Genomic DNA, 20,805 nt, shown 5'->3' on the forward strand with positions numbered 1-20,805 from the left:
CAAGTCATAGAATCACAGAATGGCCAGGGTTGGAAGGGACCTCAAGGATCATGAATCTCCAACTCCCCTGCCACATGCAGGGCCACCAACATCCCCTGCCACATGCAGGGCCACCAACCTCCCCATTTAATACTAGACCAGGCTGCCCAGGGCCCCATCCACTCTTAAACACCTCCAGAGACGGGGCATCCACAACCTCTCTGGGCAGCCTGTTCCAGCACCTCACCACTCTCTCTTTAAAGAATTTCCCCCTGACATCCAAAGGATTCCAGGTCCCACCAACGTCTCCCCTTAATCAAAAAATCAGCTTCTTTCCAGGGATTTCAGGCCTTTTTTCGTAACCCTATGACTCTGGGAACAAGAATTGCAGAGGCTGCCAAAATTTAAATTAATTTTTCCAAAATTATCCAAATATTCATGAATATTTTCAAAAATCTGTATGGAGATCGAAGTAGAGAGTTCAGGAAGTGTTACTGGTTTTTTTGGTCCTCCATTCGCTTCTTTTTTTCTTGGAGACACTGTTAGTAATACAGTAGTGCAGTGTTGCCATGGTTTCACTTGTTTAATAGTTTTATTTCCCTGGGTCTGTTTGGGAGATTTTGGTTTGGTTGCCATGAAGAGTGTTTTCCCCCCTTCATTCTTTTCAAGTCATTATAAAGCATTAATTCCCAAAACTAACTACAACCTTGTTCTCATAGATGCGTATAAGAGACTCTTGAGAACATAGGTAACAAAGATCTTGATTACTGTATTACCCAAACAATGCCAATCACTTTCATCTTTGCAGCACGAACAGAAAAGAGCCACTCTCATCAAGCCTGGATATTCATATTAGCTTAAAGGATTCATCAAAAGATGGTACTGTGGAGTATATGGTTTTCTTGTGTAATGGTCTGAATACTCCAGCTTTGGCACACTAGAAGCACAAGCAAAGGAAAGCAAACAGTTGCACACTATTGGGCAGGCCGAGGAAAATTAATAGCTAGTTTTAATTGCAAGAGGAGATGACTACAGTTCATACCTCAAAAGTGGCATTTTGACATGCAGGACATTCTGACTTTTCCTAATCCATTTCAAATACCCCTCCTGGGAGGGGTTCATAGTGATGGTGAAGACCTCTCATGCTAAGAATTTCTCGTATCTTACTCTGAGTTATTACTAAGCACTCATTCCTGAAAGTCTCCAGCAGGAAGGCAATCCTTGCTCAGGCAAACATATCCCAGTGACTTAAATGGGACATGCAGCAGAAGCAGCTGCAGACCAGGATCATGTATTTGTTCAAATGCATCAGCCAAGATCCAAACTAGAAATGTGTATACAAATACAACAACAACAACAACCACAACAAAAAATAGGACCAAAATTTCTCACTCACAATAAGTAAAACTTGAGAAAGTTTGCCAGACAAGGTATTATGTGGAACCATGTCTCTTGTCAATGCGAGTAGGAAGCCTGTCATTTATAATCTGAGAAGACAACTGTCAAGCTGTAGCCAAGCAGCAGATTTATTGGTCAGTTTAAAATGAGCTGGTTTATAGCAAGGCAAGAAGTTATCTAACAAAGGGCCTTGGGGAATGGAATATTCCTTTAAAGAAACATTTAAACTATAAAAAAGGTAAAGAGATTTTTTTTTTTTAATAAAACCTTTTTACAGTTTATTTCCTATCATTAATTTCTTTAAAAATATATATAGATAGATAGATAGATGAGGATCTGACTAAATGAATCAGGACGTTAAATGATAAATTTCCGTCCATGTAAACAAATAAATAATTATTTACAATCTTTGGCAAAACAAAATGAAATTTCATTAATCTCTCTCTCTCTCTCTCTCTCACATACACACACTTGCAAAGAAAAAAACGAGAAAGAAATAAAAGAAAAACATCATAAATAATTTACATAGAATAGGAAACATGATACAGTCCAAATATTAACATCTTCATCCCTATACTGATGTCTCTATTCAACAAAACAAAAAACCCTACACAGCCATTACAACCATTACATTTAATGAAGTCACCCTCCCTTCTGCTTGGGACTCAGGGATACAATTTGAAACACCAAGAGAAACTGAAACACACTTCAAAACCTCATGAAGAGGATTTGGAAAAAACAACAACAACCACCGAAAACAAAACCAGCCAAAGTAGATTTGATAGTAGGACCACTGTAAAATGTGCAACAAAGCCAGCAACTGTGAATTTCTTTCTAATTGAACATAGCAATAAAATCTATTTCAAGGAAGAAAAAGTTGATTCAATATTTAGCTCATTGCACCCAATAAGAAGGCAGAGATAACATCCTATTCCATTAGTAAATTCATCAATGAATAAAATTACACCAGCAAGTGTCCTTTTGTGAACAAAGCTCATACAACTTAAAACAAAATGTTAAACACGTTTATACTATTGTATATCTGAATAACTGTTTTATCTGTTTAGAATAAACACTGGTAGCCCTTCAGCATTATTTTAAGAAGTTCTATATACAGCAGACATAGGTAACAATGTAAGATAATAAACTTAAGGTAACAGGATATATATTAAGGTTCCATTTATAAATTCTTCATTATTATTCATTTAATTTTATAGAATACTTGAATATAACTGACAAAATTATACTTAGGTGTATATCATGCTTTGACCATATCTACATATTGTGATACACTTTAGAATATCATTAATGTATTACTGATGCATCATATGACATGCTTTAAAATAAATTATCAGAGAAGTTTGCTTGGTGTGATAATCATAATAAATATTAACAAAATACTTATAAGTGGAACCTTAATCTCTTATACTACCAAATTAAGTAACAATTGTGTTGCCATTTTTTCAAAATCCCAGATCTGGATACTAGATGTCAAAGTGCTTTTTATAACAGTGGTGGGAAAGTTGTTTCACTCCACATGGCCATGTGATTACTTTTTTTTTTTTTTTTTTTTTTTTAATTATTATGAAAGAACATAAGACATAATGGAAATGAAAAAACTGGAAATCATTTCATGAAAGTCAAGCAGTGGTGACAGCTTTGGAACCTTAAATGAATCACTCTTCCCTTTCACATGGGAGTTTCCAGTTCAGTTCTCTTTGGCCTCAATGAACTCTCTGATACTAGGCAATGCTTTAGGTTGCCAATCTGACATTTCTAACAACTATAATTTTAATGGGAGTTATTAAGAGCATCCTCATCACCTAAAGGACATCTCAAATCAAGAAATCTTCACAATTAACCTTCGCTTTATACTCCAAAAGCTTCATCATTGCTAATATAGACACTATTCGCGTGGTTACCTGTTACTTTACTACCCAGAGGTTCTGTTAGTGAAGTCCAGCCCTGATCAAAAGAAGAAAGCATCAACCATATACCTATAAAGTAATTCAAACACTGCTTTTCCTCATTTAAAGAGGATGACTGATAATTATCATCTCCCCTTTTTCTTTCCCATATATATATATAAATACACATTTTCATATCTTACTCCTTTAGATAATACAAGCAAACATGTTCTGCTAAGTTGTCACTCTAGAAAAGCGTTCTGAAGTATCAATCTGCTTTTGCTTCTGTGGTGGGTCAGACGCTCACATTTAGGTTTCATTAGTCCTGGCTGTGAGAAGGCACTTGGGTGGAGGGATGGCTGAGGCATTCCTGGCAGCAGGGAGCATTCCTGGTCACTGGAGCATGTGGACAGAGGACGAGGAAGGAGGTACACAAAAATAAAAAAATAAAAAAAAGGGAGTACCAGGATGTACTGAGGTGTCTAGGTTGCATAGCATTTACAGTACTTTGCTGGTAATGCAGCAACCATTGCTCAAGCATCTGAAAGAAACAGAAAAAGGTATTAATTGTTGTATTACTGGTTTAGAACTCAGTCAGAAAGGAGGAGAGATCCATCATGGTACAGCATAAGGATTGCAGCACAAAGTTTCCCATTTTGCATTATCCTATGAACATGATAACATTTACATAAAAATAGGTAATCATCTACATATGTAGATAGAAATGCACTTGTTTGTGTACATGCATCTACCTCTGTGAATAATAATAATAAAAAAAAATCACATAAGAAAGCCTGGGAAAACATTTTCCATATTTCAAAACATTTTTGAACAGGCAAGATACAGAGACATGCTCATTAATGCCTACTCTCTCTTTCCCTCTTGGAAAGAGGAGTGATCCAGAAGCAGCACTCTGCCCGCAGGACACACTGAAATAGCCTACAAAGGAAAGTGGATATGCAAAGAAAATTGTAAGCGTGTATCCCACTCAGAGATTTATCTTATTTTTTTCCAGGTGGGCAATATTAAACATCTGGGTTTTATTATTCAAATTGAGATTACTACAGAGGCAAAGGGCATCCATGGTATTTCAACAAACAGGTTCATGACAGGCTGTAAGATTACAGATTGTTTTCAGTTAAAGGAGGATATTCTTCATTTCCATATTATGTGCTTGTTCCATAGGATATCAAAGGCATCAGCATTTTCCAGACATTTTCTATAACTAACCTCTGCATTCATATTTGAGGTCAGAGAAATAGACCATTTCTTGAGAGAAGACAAAAAGACCTAATCGTCCGCCAGCAAAGGTTGTATCATAGATTGGTCCAGAATCCACCATGACTTGCTTCCCTTCATACACTAGAACTCTGTAAAAAAAAAAAAAAAAAAAAAAAAAAAAAAAAAAAAAAAAAAGTAATAAATTAAACTAAGAAAATGATGGAGTGTCCATTGCTAAAGGACAGTAATAGCTTCCAAGAATTAAATCAGAATTAATTTTAGCTAGTCACCAGATAACTACTTCACTGTAAGGATCACTTCTCATCTCTATCTCATGACCACATGGCTGGCAGCCACAATACATTAATCAGAAGTATTGGAGCTGTTCTGTAAGTAATTTTATGCACACCATCTGCAAGAGATTTCCCAGTTCTTCATTTAGAACAGTTCATACCAGGAGACATGAGTATGTATTCATTGATAAGCCTCTATCCCTGTGAACTCAGAGGTTAAAACAAAGTTGTCTTTACAGCTATGTGAATGACTGATTTATTTACCTCTTGGTGCAAAGGCCAAAATCACAAATTGGAAGAACCATCCCTTTAGAGTCAAAGAAACATTAACTGGAGCCATGCTTAATTTTTATTTCAGACATCTTAAGCCTTTAATGAAAGCTGGAAGAATTTGGACAGAAACAGCTGAATTCATGAACTGGAAAAGGAAGATTTATTTTTTTCTCGAGCATCTGAGACACCCACCCAAGAGCTAGAAGAACTCTTCATTTTCCTTTTCTACCAGATAGGTTGTAGTTCCTCTATCTTAGACTTTCTACTTCTCACCTCGGGACAGTCAAGGTTCTTAAGTTTTCAGTATCTTAAAATAGCCAAACATGAAGTGAGCTTATGGTCTATTGATTACAGCAGAGCCAAAAATATTACACAGATCTAAATATTTTAATATTAAATTGCTATTTCTGTACAAACAATGTAGTTCCATAAAGACGTGGGATAAAGAAGGTTGTTGTATTGCTAACAAGTGGTAAAGCTCAACAATAACTTGAGGCATCTACATCTACACCTACAAGGCGCCTAACCCTTAGATGTAACCAGTCTTGGTTGCGCAGGAAAACCGTTGTGCTGCTTGGATATAAAAGTGGGTAAGCACCTATAATAAATGCCTTTTGTTCTGCACCTGCAAACAAGTCTGCATGTCATTTGCCTCTCCAGCAAAAGAACCTGGGGAAGCCCTGCAGCATAATGAAACCACTGAACCCACTTTTATTTATTTCCTATTAAAAAATGCCCTAAGTAATGAAGGAATCTAATGCTCCAGATCACAGAATTCTTCATGCTAGACTAATCTAGTGGGATACCATTTGAAATATATTTTGTCTGACTCTAAGTAGATTCTACAAAAAAGGACACAGGCAACAGCAACATGAATGAAAGAAAAATAAATAAAATCAAGTTTCTCTTTTACCTGTATCAGTATATATACTGCAGCATGAAGACTTAGATGAAGAAATATTTTTCCTGAAAAGACTAACTAAATTTGTCTACATTTCAACATCCCTACTCATACTAAATACAAAGTAACAAGACCTTAAAAGATTGGGCTACCTCATTGAAAAACACACTTTATAGTTACAGTACTTAGTTCAAGATAAAATTGAGACAGTCAATGTTCATTCCTTGAATGTTCATAATACCAAATATTAGTAAACTAATATGCCATAGCTCCTTGTTATGTGCATTGCAGATGTGCTTATTGCTACTTCTTCACTACTGGAGACAGGATGCTGAAATAGACAGAAGGTTGGCCTACTTCCCTGTGGCAATTCTGATGTTTCTAATTAATTTCATTCTTTCAAATTCCAGAAGCTGGGAAGGAATCTCATGTTCTAACCTTGCTTTGAGTTTTTCTTAGGAAGTTTCCATTCCTTTGCAAGAGAGCCATTGAGAGAGATTTTTAATTTATTTTTTTTAAATTTAAGAATGTTTAGCTGATGTAAATACCCACTAATTGAACACATCTGAAAGGGAAAATAAGTTAACAAAACAGTTCCCTAAATATTGAAACAAACTGTCACGTAAGCATCATCATTATCAGGGCTAGCACAGAACTTGAAAAAATAGCTGTTACATCGGAGACCAAAGTTATGCTATTAAAAAATAGAGGCACAGAAATATTTCTTACTTTATTAGTCCTGTTTTAGGCCTATGAATCAAATGCCACCTGTATGCAGTATAATCTTTCCAGCCAATATTCTTAGGATCGTGCCATAAAGTGCGCACCTACATTAGGAACACAAATGCTGTATTAGAAACACTGTGCTTCAGCAACTATGCACCCACTACAGTGACAATATACAGCCACAGATTATTTGCGACAGAGCATGAAACCAAAAACAGTATTTAACTGTGTTATGTTATGATCAGCATACTTCTTCAATTTATTCTTCTTTATCAAGAGTAATGAAAGTTCACTTCTTTAACTATGTAGTCTCGTCCCTGTTTGCACATAGACATCCACACTGTAAGATCTGATGTTGCTTTTCCTATCCAAATGACTCCTCTGATTAAAAGGGGCCACAGCTTCACAGTTACTGCCTTTAGATTATTCCTTGAAAACTCTCACACTTGGCCAAGGCCTCATTCCTCCAAGAACTCCAAACTGTGAAATTTCTATCCATGTGCAAAGCTCCATTAGCTTCATTTCCAAAAGGCACAAGATTCTCCTGTGGCCGTGGCCGGGCCCTCCTTAGAACAGCAGTAATTTTTCTTTTCTTGCTTTTTTTTTTTTTTTTTGTTCTCACTGGTTGCTGAAGCATAAACCCAGCTTAATTTAAACAAGCTGGAATGTTGAAGGATCAAGTGCCAATACCAAGGTCACAAAGGATTTGTGGAGAACTGAGATCTTTTACTCATTTTAGGATCACACCACACCCTCCCTTTCACACATGCAATTTTTTCCATTCATAATTTTTATATGTGTAATGTTCTCTTTGAAACAAGGCAAGCGCTATTACATGTGAACTGAAAAACAAATCTGTTTTTTTTTTTGTTTCTTTGTTTGTTTGTTTGTTTGTTTTGCAACAATTGAGGTGTTAAATGATTCATCATGCACCACAGTGCTGAAGTTTTAAATCTCTCACCTGTCCGGGGGTGTTTCCTGTATGCCAAAGAGCATTTCTCAAGTGTTCACCAGTACCAGTTGTTGAATTCACTACCTTGAGCGACACACCAGAATAGCCATAAGCCCTGGTGGGTTTGTCCTCCCAGTATGTCTGAGTGACTTGCTTCCACATTAGAACATAAAACCGACTGCTGGACTGGTAGCCAAAAACAAAGCCAGCATAGTCATCATCACGGTCTGTGTTAACATAGAATGTGCCACTGAAGTCAACAGAGCTGAACTCATCATAACCTGGGAAAAGACACAAGACAAGAATCATTGAGTTACAACACTGGGTCTGGTCACCAACACTTTGGAGTCCTATCTTGGATTCCGACTTTTGCTTTTTCTGTTTGTAGTCTCTAAGAAAGGTGGCAATTTCACTTGCTTATCTACCCTATGGAGACTCTAGAGAAAAATAAGTAATTTACCAGAAGTGGTTAAGGCAGCAGGTACTACGCTTATGTCAAGTTCTTCAACTGGATATTTCACCTGTGTTACAGTCAGTAACAAGCTGAATGGTTAACAAAACCAAACACCACTGAGCAGTTTTTAATTTGGATGTATAAACCTCAAGTTTCAGTCCCAACCTTGGAACACTAAAATATATGATCATTTTTATTATTATCTTCTTGATCAATAGATCACTGCTTTCTTCCCCAAAGATGCTGGCTTACTGATCTGATAATCTGATACTCACCTACAGCTATTCCAGGATCAGAGTTGGCAGTCTGCACCAGTTCCTTGCCTTGGTGGCGAATAACCCAGTTGGGATCAATCTGAGCTGTTCCCTTGGGGTCCAGAGGGACCATCTGGAACTTTCTGAAATCAGTTTCACTGATGGCATTATTTTCAGGACACACATCAAAAATATCCGGAACATTGTCATTGTCAAAGTCATCTTTGCAAATATCACCTCTGCCATCACCTGTAAGTAAAAGCAATAAGGAAACGCAATTGTTAGCAATTTAACCACACTATCTACTGCCCTGGTACTAATGGAAGCAATTTATGATGCACATGAGTGTATCATTTTCTCGTTCTTCAAAGAATGCTTTACACAGAGTTTCATTCTCTAGAAGTTCATTTCAAATGAACATTTGATATGTTGCTGGTAATGACTGGACTAAGTCATCAACCTGGATCCAGGCCAAAATTCCTTCTAATAAACACATCCCATCAGTGGTTCATGACAATCTGGATGCTAGCCTATGTACAGTGCTTCAGAATCAGCAAAGGGAAACTTGGAAGTTTCTTATGCTGATATAATTCACTAATACTTGTATTATATTTTCAGTATGATTCAGTCTCAGATCATGCCCCATCTCTGGAGGCATTCAAGGACAGGTTGGACCGGGGCCAAGGCAGCCTGATCTGGTGTCCTTGCCCATGGTAAGGAGGTTGGAACTGCATAGGCTTTAAGATCCCTTCCAACCCAAGCCATTCTGGTTTTATGATCTGATGCAAGACCACATTTTAATATTGTTTGAATTAATTTATGCTGCACATGCTAAAACATTTGTCCTACTGCAAATTACTAAATCCTTATATAGTATTGAAGACTTTAAGACTTTTTAAATCTGTCTGAGGATTTGCACAGCAACAATCCACCCAGTGCATTTACAGTAATATATGTAAACATGTTTAGTTACTCTTTCACTTCTGAGTAGAACAATCTGTTTTAGATAAAAGATAGCACTTTAGGAAAATGCAAGAAAACAAGGAATTACTATGTACAGGAGGACTAGCCTCGGAGACATTAAGTTATCATATGAAATAGAAGAAGCTTTTTAGACAATCTAAAATGCATCCATGCAGTGCAGCTATAGTTACTACATTCAGTACTAAAATAAATAAATACCTTCTTCCTTAATTTACACATAATATTTGTAGGAAATCAGTAGATGCATTTTGCCAGAAATAGCAAGTGATGAAGGAAGGCATAAAAAAAAATTCTCAGCAACGAAGCCACTGTCAACATATGTGACATACATATTACTTAAATAAAACAAGCACTTGAAGAATGACTTAGGAAAGTACAAAAACAAATTCAAAAATATCTGAGTCTTACAGCAGAAACAACTGGATATTAAACTGGATACTATTCTAAACTGGAACTGCCAGCTAATTTATTTCTATCTTCACAAGTCTGCACATCTGCTTTTTAAAAGGTATTTGTGACTCCTTTAAGAAATTGGGAATTAACACAATGGAAAATAGCAATGATCCAACCAATTCATTGTGGAGACACTAATAGATGCTACACAGTCAAATGAAAAGCTGCATTACTATGCCTAATGAGCACAGCATTTTTCAAGTACAAAGCTTTCAGAAAAAAAGTAGAACAAGAGTTAGGCTACAGCCAAAATGGGTAGTTAGGGAAAGCTAAAGAGTTTAATAATTCAAAGACTTTCAGTAGCTTAGCTACATTGTAAAATAGTCCAATTTCTCACTCTGGCAATTGGCCCTAAAGAACACAGAATCCTGACCAGCTGTGTGTCCCTGCACCTGTTTATCTTAGCACTTAAAGAGAAAAAGTGAATTTCCAATTGTATTGCCCTTGCCAGTATCAAAGAAGTAATTCTTGACTCATAGGATAATTTAATTATTCACTGAATACCCTGCTGACAGCCATTTGGTACTGAGCTGTTGATGACAACATTGACTATGTCAAGAAGAGTTAGAAATCATTTGTTTACCCAGCCACATCCAACAGTTCTCTCAGAGGCCTCATCTTTAAATGATGTAGTTCACATCGTCAAGAGCATGGGAGCATATTTTGGCTTTATTTATCATTTTTTTAATATTTCTCTTGGGATTGCCACTGATGACAGTGATGAGCTGGCTAAATTGTTTAAAATTTACTCTTTTTGTAAATACTTACATCAAACACAATGCATACTCACTCAAAAGACCCAGGTGACAGCTAAAACAAATTACGCCAATTTGGAGGTACCCTTATTTTGGAATATTTCTATAAGTAAGAGGCTTTTCCAGAAACTAGCAATTACAAAGATGTTTCTATTACCTGATTTGACTACAGGGTAAAGTGCTACTGCTGATACCAAACAAACCGGTTGTTTCAGACATCAGCAATTTCTTACCAGAGAATCACTCAGGACACAGATTTTGTCTTTCTAAATATACACAAAAACGTATTATGTTGGTACCAAATTCTGCTTTCATTTTCACCAACATAAGTACGCAGTGACTCCAGTAAATTGTATAATTCCAAACAGAAATTGCTCAAGTATTTATTTGAAGGCTAATTATTGCAGACCTATAACATTCAAGGTTTTCAAAGGATCAGATGCTTCATAAATGACATTTGTGACTGTAAAATGTCACTATTTCATTTCTGAAATACCACCAAACACAAAGAAGGATTGTTGGAAAGTGCCGAGCAATGTTTTTAGGGCAAAAACTGGAGAAGGGAAGAATTGTGTATCTATTTCTTACACAGTGACACATATATTACCAAAATATTTTTAAAGCTACTCACCTATAAACTGATTTTGAGAAAAGCACCTAAGAAATACATACTAGAAAAATAACTTAAAATCAATATTAATTTTTGAGTTAAACATTTAAGCAATAGATAGCTTTTGAAAAAAAAAAACAAACAAAAAACTAGCAGTAGACTGTATTTTTTCTATATTAATTTTCAGAAATCAGCTTGTTTTGAAAACAAAGGATATCATTCTTCCATTTCAGTTTTAATTTTAAATGTCTAAAGTTTCCAGGTTTTCCTCTTATATCTCATTTCAAGACTAAAATAAATACGAAAACGCTCAAAAAAAATTCGGACAGGTATTTACCTATAAATAGACAAGTGTGTTCAAGAGCCTCTCAAAAAGAGGTTGTCTAACTTGGCCCAGAGCTGGAGCAGTTCCATTCAAGTCTCAACTGACTGAACTGTCGTAAGTTGGTTCGTTCTCAAGAGACTTCATTTTCCTTAAAAATTACTACCTCAAAGACAGAACTGGATACTAAGGACTAAATTAAGTTGATGTAACATTGTTCTTACCATCAGAGTCCTCCTGCTCAGGGTTATATCTGAGGCGACAATTGTCCCTGTCATCTGGAATACCATCATTGTCATCATCAGGATCACAGGCATCCCCTTTACCATCTTTATCATGGTCAGCCTGGTTAGCATTGGGAATGTAAGGGCAGTTATCTTGATTGTTCTGGTGGCCATCTTCATCAATGTCCTCATTGTTGTCACACTGGTCACCAACAAGGTCATTATCTGCATCAGTCTACCAAAAGAAGCAAGCAAGTTTGTGACTTTTATTAAGCACATAAAATACCAATAACAGTAGCCTGGTACTTAATTTTCCAAAATTTCTCTTCAAGACTTCTCTGCAGACAAGTGGTACTGTGATGATAACCATGCTTAAAAATAGAAATGTTATTTTGAAAGAGTATACCTACTTATGCTACTGTCAAAGCATCAGACTTGGTCTCTAACCTATTTCCAGGGCAGGCCTTTGGCCATGACTGTCATTGTTTTCATTCTACAGATCATGTGGGAGTTGCAGTCCAGGCATTTATCTGACTGCTTCTATAACGCTTGATGTTACTTTCCTGCATGCAGACCAACAAATCTGAGCATACTAAATAAAGCCATGAAGCTGTTCTGACTTGTCATGGGGGAGTGTGCATGATAGCATGCAAGTCAAAAGACAAATATTCCCTCATGTCAATCTGTTATTCCAAGATAATTCAGTTCTGTGTAATCTGTGCATCTCACATATAATCCAGATTGATAGTTTGTTTTTTTTTTTTTTTTTTTTTTTGAACAGTTAATGTTCTGGAATTTAGAACAATGCAGAGATAATGAATTTGCCTGATTGTAGGATTCATAATGTAACTGAGTTCAACTGCAGTCTTTCAAATTATTAAAAAAAAAAAAAAAAAAAAAAAAAAAGTTTACTTCCCTTGTTCTTATCTTTTACCCTTCTGAACTGTTCTGTATCCTTAGACAAACACTGGGGTTTCTACCAATTTGCTTTCCTGGCCCTTTTCTTTTGGGCAAAGAATCCACAGGAATAAGAACCATTTTATATCACTCAATTTCCAAATCTATAGCCACACACTAATAACTTAAAATTGTACCATACAAGAACCCTGTGGTTTATAGGTGTGAGTAAAGCAAGGTGTGTTTTACCCCAGAGCCTCTCCAGCCCCAGTAGCTTTGTCTTGGATTTCTATATCTGAAAGTGCATCTTTAAACACTTTAAATCGATGTTATTTACTGTGGTAAGAGCAGACGTGAAGATATTGGGTGCATGTATGCAGCACACTTCCTTCAGTCTACCTGTACTATGAAATAGCAAGAGAAATAGCTTCAGCTATTTCCTCAGATATTTTTCCTCTCTTCTTTGTCCTTGTTCTGACCTCATCATTACTTAAGCGGTACCTAACATTTACCTGGTCTGGATTATGCATTAGCGGACAGTTATCACACTGATCACCAACTCCATCACCATCTGTATCACTCTGGTCTGTATTATAAACGTAAGGACAATTGTCTCTTTCGTTAAAGATGTCTGTGGGGAAAAAAAAAAAAGAATAAAGAAATCAAAATAGTATGACGTCCAGCACAAATAAGTCATAGACTCTACAGTCATCAGTAAAAAATAACACTTACAAAATTCATAGACTCTCTCATTGCTACAAGGTAATTCCTGCATCATGAAACAGTGAAGAGACTAATATTAAAAAAACAAAGATGCATCAATATAACTTTTCTTTTTATGGTAAATACTCCTATATGCATTTTTTCCAGCATATTTCACTAATGGAAGGGCTAAAACTTATGACTCTAGCTTTTTCTCATAGATTCTACATTCCTTGAACAAACAGCTGAAGAGGTGGGGTACTTTTTAATTAATTTGATTTGTATTTCCTTTGCGAACACTATAAGGAATGGCAAAGAATGCATAGTTATATCATGGTGGAATGTCTGAATAGTTTTGTACAGAAACAACTGCATTAGCATCTAGCTGCCTCAGCACTGAATTATTTCATTTTACCAGAACACATGCATAATTTATTGTACTGCATGCCAAATTTTCAATAGAAAATGTTCCCTCAGGAAACCTAATTATACAATGGACAAAATCAAGATATATAGGCCTATCTGTCCAAAAAGGACACAAGGCCATTCTCCTACACTAATATTCCCTGGATATTTCTGTAGTCTTTAAGCCAATAGCATACAATTGCATTCTTTTTACCAAGCAGATATGCAGAAGTCCCATGAGCAGTACTACTAAGAACCTGATGATATGAAGGATGAAAGGAGTCAAAACATTTAGAAGATCAGTTCAGCCAAGCAGCCAAATGTTTCTATGTTTGCTGAAGGAAATCCAAAACCAGATTTCTTCAACTTATAATATTTGTGGTATTTTTTAATTTATGAGAATCCGTAAGGATACTGATTTTAAAAGAATATTTAAATAATTTTCCTGTCCTTATTCTGATGGAATCTGGTTCACATAGACATGTACTTGTACATGAATTAAACACCTTTAGTAAAATTACAAGGCAAAACGAATTGCATATTTGGATTCCTATGGATTTTGCAATGTTTCCATAAAGAAAAGCAGATTAATTTTTTACAGATATTGTCTTAACTGGGTGGATATTCAAGTCTTTTCTCCCTCCTTAAAATGTCAAAAGGAGAAAGGTCAACAAAACTTTTATATTAGACCCAGATTACTTTGGATTACAGATGAAGAAAAGACTTTCTTTTTAAGATTATGTTGACAGAAGACTTGCTGTGATTTATTCTTCAATAGTATTCACTATATTCAATAGTATTCACTGTATTCATTTAGGGACATTATACTAACACATGACAAAGGAACCTTAGTTTTCTCTGGCATTTTTGAGCAGTTAGACTTGATTTTATTTCACATAGTAAAGCAGGCAGCTTGTCTCAATAACCACAAATCAAAGCGTACTCATAGCACATAACTTAATTCTCAAAACCGAAAACATACCATCTCCATCAATATCCACAGCACATGAGTCACCCTCCCCATTATTATCTGTGTCAATCTGTGCAGGGTTGTGCACATAAGGGCAATTATCACAGCGGTCACCAACTTCATCTTTGTCATAGTCAAACTGACGAGGATTGAACAGAAGAGGGCAATTGTCCTAGAGAGAAGAAATAAAACATTTAAGAACATAAATCACAATTTGAATTGAGGTCACATGAGCATTTGGTGGTAAATCTTCCTATTCATCTTGGACAGATGAATCAAGACACAAATATGTGATTTTTCCACTGGACAAACTGTAACTAAGCTGAAAATCATAGTGCTAATGGGATGGTTTCTGGACAGCCAGGCTTACTATGTGTTTCGTGTTTTTATACAAGGCATGCTAAATGCATACTGTATATCACTAGAAGAGAAACACATTTTAAATTGGATCTGTACTCCATAATTTCAATGAAAATATCTCACTGGTACATGCTATTTTTTCAAAAGCAGGATGTGCTGCAGAATCAGTCCAACGGCAGCAGCATTTTTCTTTGGAAAAAACAAGAATTAATACTCTGACTTTTTTGGAGCAATCTAGTATCAATATTCTGTCTGAAATCAAATGTTTTGATTTTTAATTTTAAACAAGAATTGATTTTTGTGGGTATATTGCATACGATAAAGTATAAAAGATGCTAAAAAGCAAAATTTAAATGAAATACTCTTTGATCCAAAATATTTTTCCCTAGAGCCACTCCTTTTAGTGGAACTTTTAAAATTACATCTCAGTTCAACCCCTATGCTGGAAGTCTGGTACAATAAGATTTCTTATGATTCATGCATCTTCAAACTACAAATGGTCTTCTGCACAGCCCTGAGGAAGTATTCTGTGTAGAAGTAAAGGCTCACCAAGCCAAATCAAAGCAGTGGAATTGAGAAGATCAAAATTGTGGAATCTAAAGGGAGTAATTTGAAAATATCTTTAGACTACTTTTCCTCTGTGAAAACAAGAAACAACAACCTTTACCAGGAAACTATTTTTTAGATCAACATTTCAGATTCCTCAGACACACATTTTATACACTGAAAGAGATGATAGAGGACAAATAAAAATTTTATACTGCGCATAAAACTGAACTAGTAGTTACAGTCTACCTCAGAGCATCTAGGCTTCTTGTGAAGGTAACTGAAAACAACTAAAATTTTTTAATAGCAGTTCATGCATCTTAACCTAAACATATTCAGAAAAAGCACAATGAAAGATACTCCTGTGCATTTGCTTAATGTAAAGGAATAAGAGGTTTAGATTAACCACCTGTCTTTCAGGTAACACAACTATACAGATTTCAATCTTGTGGGCATACTTAAAAGATAATAAGCCTTGTTCATGCTTTCACTTTCCTCTTGTCACTTCTCTTTTATGCTCTCTATGTTTATAGTTACATTACTTACTATAACTTGTTTCCACCATATATCAGGTATCTATCAGCTTTTAAAATAAATAGAGCTATCATTCCTCATCACAAAATAAAGAGTTTAATCAAGTTGTTTTCATGTACACAACTGAACTCAGAGCCAATATAGAGAACTTAGCTCAGCCTCAGGTTCCCTGGGTTGTTTTGCTCTTCCCAGTGTTACATCTCATCTGATGCAACAACTTTACTCTGCAGCAGGTATCATTCAAGGAAAGTAGCGCAGAGTAACTTAGCTGAAGCTCTGAACAATAATCAAGTCATCACTTGTAATTAGAAACGGATGTTTATGTCAAAAGTACAGAGAACACAGAAACGCATCTTACTTTGTCATCTTCAACACCATCGTTGTCATCATCCTCATCACAGGCATCTCCTTTGCCATCTTTATCAAAGTCTTCTTGGCCAGAGTTAGGCAGGAGGGGGCAGTTATCCTGATCAAAAGAAATAACTGATCTTTACATTATGTCAGAATGACTTGTCTGGACAGAAGTGCAGATATGGTGCCACCACCACAGGCTAGAAAGCAAACAGTCATCCACAAATACTTTTTAAAGGATCTGTGTTTGTTGCCAAAGATAGTAGTAAATTTGCTGCCTTCATATTGTACAGTAAATGAAACGCATCTGCAAATCATTCTGTTTCCCAGCTCTCCTTCTGTAAAAGGGATGTTCCCAGTAAATTTTAGATGAAAATCTCTAGCAAAGAACAAACACACCACACGCACACACGATCACTTACATCAACTTTTTATAGACAGCTGGTGATGTATGTTTGAAGATTACATATAAAATGAACAGGTTTTTTTGCCAGAAAATTACACAAGCCAGGAGATGATCTTCAGAAACAGCTGTTCATATGGAAAGTTACTGGAATGAAGAAGTACGGAGCAATAAGGAGAACACTGTAAGCAAGGGTTTTAGAAAACGGGCCTTTCAACTGTCCTAAAAAAGAACAGCTTTGCTCTCTTGTACAGCCAGAGCTTTGAAAACAAAGCAAAATGTATTTATTTTGTACTGGAGCTTTGCAAAGAATTATTATTTTAAGTGAATAAAGCTGTATTTTTAAAGTGTAATATAAGATGTAAAACCTTATCAAGTATTTCCATGTTTATCTCACACCAAAACAGAATTTGCCAACAGACTGCAGAAGTATTTTTTGTAATACATGAATATTCCAGTAATATTCCCTGTCCCTTTTTTTTTTTTTTTTTTTTTTTTTTTAAATCTCAGCAGTTCAAATAATGGAGACAATTCAAGGAAGAAAACTGTAACTGTTCATCGTAAGTATGAAAACCATAATGTAACTCCAACCTTTTCATGGTACGTTTTTATCAAATAGTTATAGATGGCCTTGACTGTCCAACTCAGTACTGATTACTATCAATCCAGTAATATGAAATGATTTTCTATTTCTTTTGTATTTTTGGGAACAGTGAAAAAAATAAAAAATAAATAATTAAAAAAAAAAAAAAAAAAAAAATCAGTCAAAGCTTCTTCAATTGCTTTCCATGTTTGCATCTACACGTTTGTTCATCTGTACTCTCCATAGAATTGAATCCAATTTCATACAAATCTAGTAGTAGCGCAAAGACCTCAAGGGTAGCCAGATCCCATAAGCTTTAGGAAAGAGTAGCTATGTAGAGGAAAGAGATCAAATCAGTGCACTCAAAAAGCCTCTTACTAGCTATTAAAAAGAAGACTTAGACACATCACGCTTCGCTCCAGGGAACTCAACCTACCAGAAACTAGGTTTCTTTGGTTCATCTGTTAATCAAGTTCTATGTTGGTACAGTAACAACGGAAAAAAGATTAACTATCATATGAATGAGAAATAGATTTACATTAACAAATATTGCTAAGATTTTATTATTATTTACAACTATTTGCTTTATGCATATAGATTTGCTTAGACAGTATGTAAATTTTCATACAACAACAACTCAAAGTAGTTTTTGGTTGCCTTTTAGTAAGTAGGATATTTTGTAATGAATACAACAATCCGAAAATACCTAGAATTTTCAATGTGTTTCACCCCCTAAATGTTTCTACTAGATCAACACACAAATTGAAGAAAACATGAATTAATCAATTAATCTTTGGAACAGGTTTTTCTGAATGGGTTCGGTATGTTGGGCACTTAGTAAAAATTAATCATTTGTGTTACATCTGGAGTCAACATGCTGCAAATCTTGATGACAGGAACTAAGAATGAGTATGTGAACTGCAATTGCTGAACTGGCTGCAAACACGATGAGTAGACATCAGTGAGGATGAGGACATTCAGTGTTTGAGCCATATTTCCTACTAAAACTCAAACTCCCTTGTGCTAAAAAAAAGGCCAAATTCACAACTTCAGCTGGATTAATAGAGGTAACTTCTGACTCTCTTAAGCCACCTGATTTCAAACTCTTGATTTGTATTCCTATTGTTAACAACCAAAAAAAAAAAAAAAAAAAAAAAAACCACTCATTTTTGCACTTCTTTTTCCCTTTTTTTCCTTTTTTAATTTAACATTATTGCACTTGTACTTCATAACAATTTAGAAGTAGACTGCTTTAACTTGGAGAAACCAAAATGCTTCCATTCTGGGTGAAAAACAAACAAACAAAAAAACACAACAAATCTGAAATACTAAGTATCGCCCTTGAAGCCACAAATGATTCAATAAAATTACTTGAGAACTTGCCTGAGTGAAAATATATAGGTAATCCACTGATGCCTGCGTTTAATTCATAGGTATGTAAATCTAACCATTCACCTTCAGGTATAGCTTATTTTGTCCCAGTTACTTGATTTGCTACTTTTAAGAATGCATGCTCCTCTGTGCTGCGCCTGCCTTTCAACCAACAATGAGGTGACCATTCAGAACTGAGTTGAATATATCTCAGATATTTGGTTTATGTTTAAACCAGTGGACCTGGAACAACTTCCAGCCCAGTTTTGTTCAGCAGAGTAACTTCATCACAATGAGGCCCACAAATATATTCACCTTTTTTCAGGAATTCCTGCTAGAAGAAAAACCAAGCTAGGAAACCAAGAATAACAACATTTCAGATGAGCACAAAATCCAGTCCCAGGGAACATACCACGATAAGCAGCGTGTGCAAAACTTACACATAGCTGGTTTTCAGGCTCCCTCAGGCTTTCCCAATTTGTTTGCTTAGCAATCTTTCCTTTTTCAGTACTATGATTAGACAGAAAGGGCAGAGAACAGTCTAGAAAGGTCTAGAGTCAGCATGGCAGGTAGGTCACTTCCCTTAGAAGGGGTAAAAGCTGTAACTCCATATCTCTGAAAGGAGAGTGGCTGAACCTCCTGTTCTCCTCCACTGAGCTTTTGCAATTAAGAAAACTGTCTAGTTACTAATATTTGTTCATTTCTGTTTCCTATTGCCAAAATTTATCTCAGGCTCTGAATTTGTTTTCACAATGTAACTCTTTAAAAAGAAGGGTTAGTTCAAAGTAGTATTCAAAAGCATAGATCTTACTTGACTATCAGGATCTCATAACAAGCCTTGCAGATAGGATTTCCTACTCACCTGCACCAGAGATTGTTTAGTTCTAGCTAGCTGTGGCAGCTCCTATTCAGTACATTAACTCTACTCATAGGCCTTCTATGTATACTAAACAGGAAAAAACCCAACTCTGGATTTCAATTAAAAAAATCTCTTTTTGGATACAGTGTTAAGTGAATACACAATTTTCAGAATCTCCCAGAAAATAAGTACACTATAACAGCCAAAACTGAAATGTGATCACCACCAGCTTGATGCTGATGGCTATCATTCATAACTATTTAGAAAAAAAAAAAAAAGGGAAACTTCAGTTATGGTTTAACTTCAACACCTACCTTCACACAGTGATATGTAGCATTAGCAGCACAGACCAAGTTATTATTCGGCCATCCATCCAAATCTGAATCCTCACCACAGATGCGTCCATCACCAGCATAACCTGTTCTACATTCACATTTGTACATAGGATCACTGAAATGGCCTAGATAGATGCACTCCGCAGATTTATGGCAGCTGTGTGTCTTGTCTTTGCACGGATTCTCAGGTTCACAGACCTGTAGCAAATAAAGCATACTCATTGACACATAACAATTGCAGCCACCAGCTGTCTGCCTCAGTTTTGTCAAAAGCAGATCAGTCATTTGTTGCTCAAAACAGCAACTTTGTTTTTTATTACCAAGTCACATTGCTGTCAGTTCACATCTTCGGGCAATAAGTACAGAGAAAATAAGTAAAAGAAACATAGGAAAAATATGGCTATTATTCAGAAGAAATTGAAGTAGCTGGCATTTTCAGAACTCCATCCACTTCTTTTCCATGGGTCATTGATGTCCACAAAGTAAACTATACTCACCTGTTTACTTTAGTAGTCCAGCTGTTGGTATGCAAGGACTACATTTTTTTTTTTCTTGCATCAAACGTCAAGTTTAATGAGTTTTTAACATCCTCCTCAAGTAAGATTAGTCGCCTTGCTTATTTTCTTTGGCAGGATCTGCGAATCTTATGCAGATGTTTTATGTTTAGTCTTCATACGTTGAACTAACCACAAGCTTACTCAGCAGCAGAGAGGGGGCATCCCATGGCATTTATTTTAATGTTTTTGTCCTATCTATCAAACCACAATCTTTAATATCACTTCT

At 35.8% G+C, this 20,805-nt stretch overlaps 1 protein-coding gene across 1 annotated transcript in view; it reads right to left on the minus strand.

The window, feature by feature from the left end:
* Window positions 1-1,721: 1,721 nt before the first annotated feature.
* THBS2 (thrombospondin 2) overlaps window positions 1,722-20,805 on the minus strand; it is a 33,011-nt gene continuing 13,927 nt past the window's right edge. Inside the window, exons 13-22 of the mRNA XM_042817205.1 lie at window positions 20,002-20,220; window positions 16,479-16,586; window positions 14,693-14,852; window positions 13,116-13,234; window positions 11,707-11,941; window positions 8,380-8,607; window positions 7,660-7,931; window positions 6,702-6,799; window positions 4,515-4,654; window positions 1,722-3,825 (exon numbers count right to left, since the gene is read on the minus strand). Of these exons, the coding sequence (XP_042673139.1) occupies window positions 3,818-3,825; window positions 4,515-4,654; window positions 6,702-6,799; window positions 7,660-7,931; window positions 8,380-8,607; window positions 11,707-11,941; window positions 13,116-13,234; window positions 14,693-14,852; window positions 16,479-16,586; window positions 20,002-20,220 (1,587 nt within the window). The 3' untranslated portion in view covers window positions 1,722-3,817. The remainder of the gene's footprint in view (window positions 3,826-4,514; window positions 4,655-6,701; window positions 6,800-7,659; window positions 7,932-8,379; window positions 8,608-11,706; window positions 11,942-13,115; window positions 13,235-14,692; window positions 14,853-16,478; window positions 16,587-20,001; window positions 20,221-20,805) is intronic.

Source organism: Centrocercus urophasianus, unplaced genomic scaffold (assembly GCF_019232065.1).
Source record: "Centrocercus urophasianus isolate 14NV4802_14NV808 unplaced genomic scaffold, USGS_Curo_1.0 seq_10, whole genome shotgun sequence".
Lineage (NCBI taxonomy): Eukaryota > Metazoa > Chordata > Aves > Galliformes > Phasianidae > Centrocercus > Centrocercus urophasianus.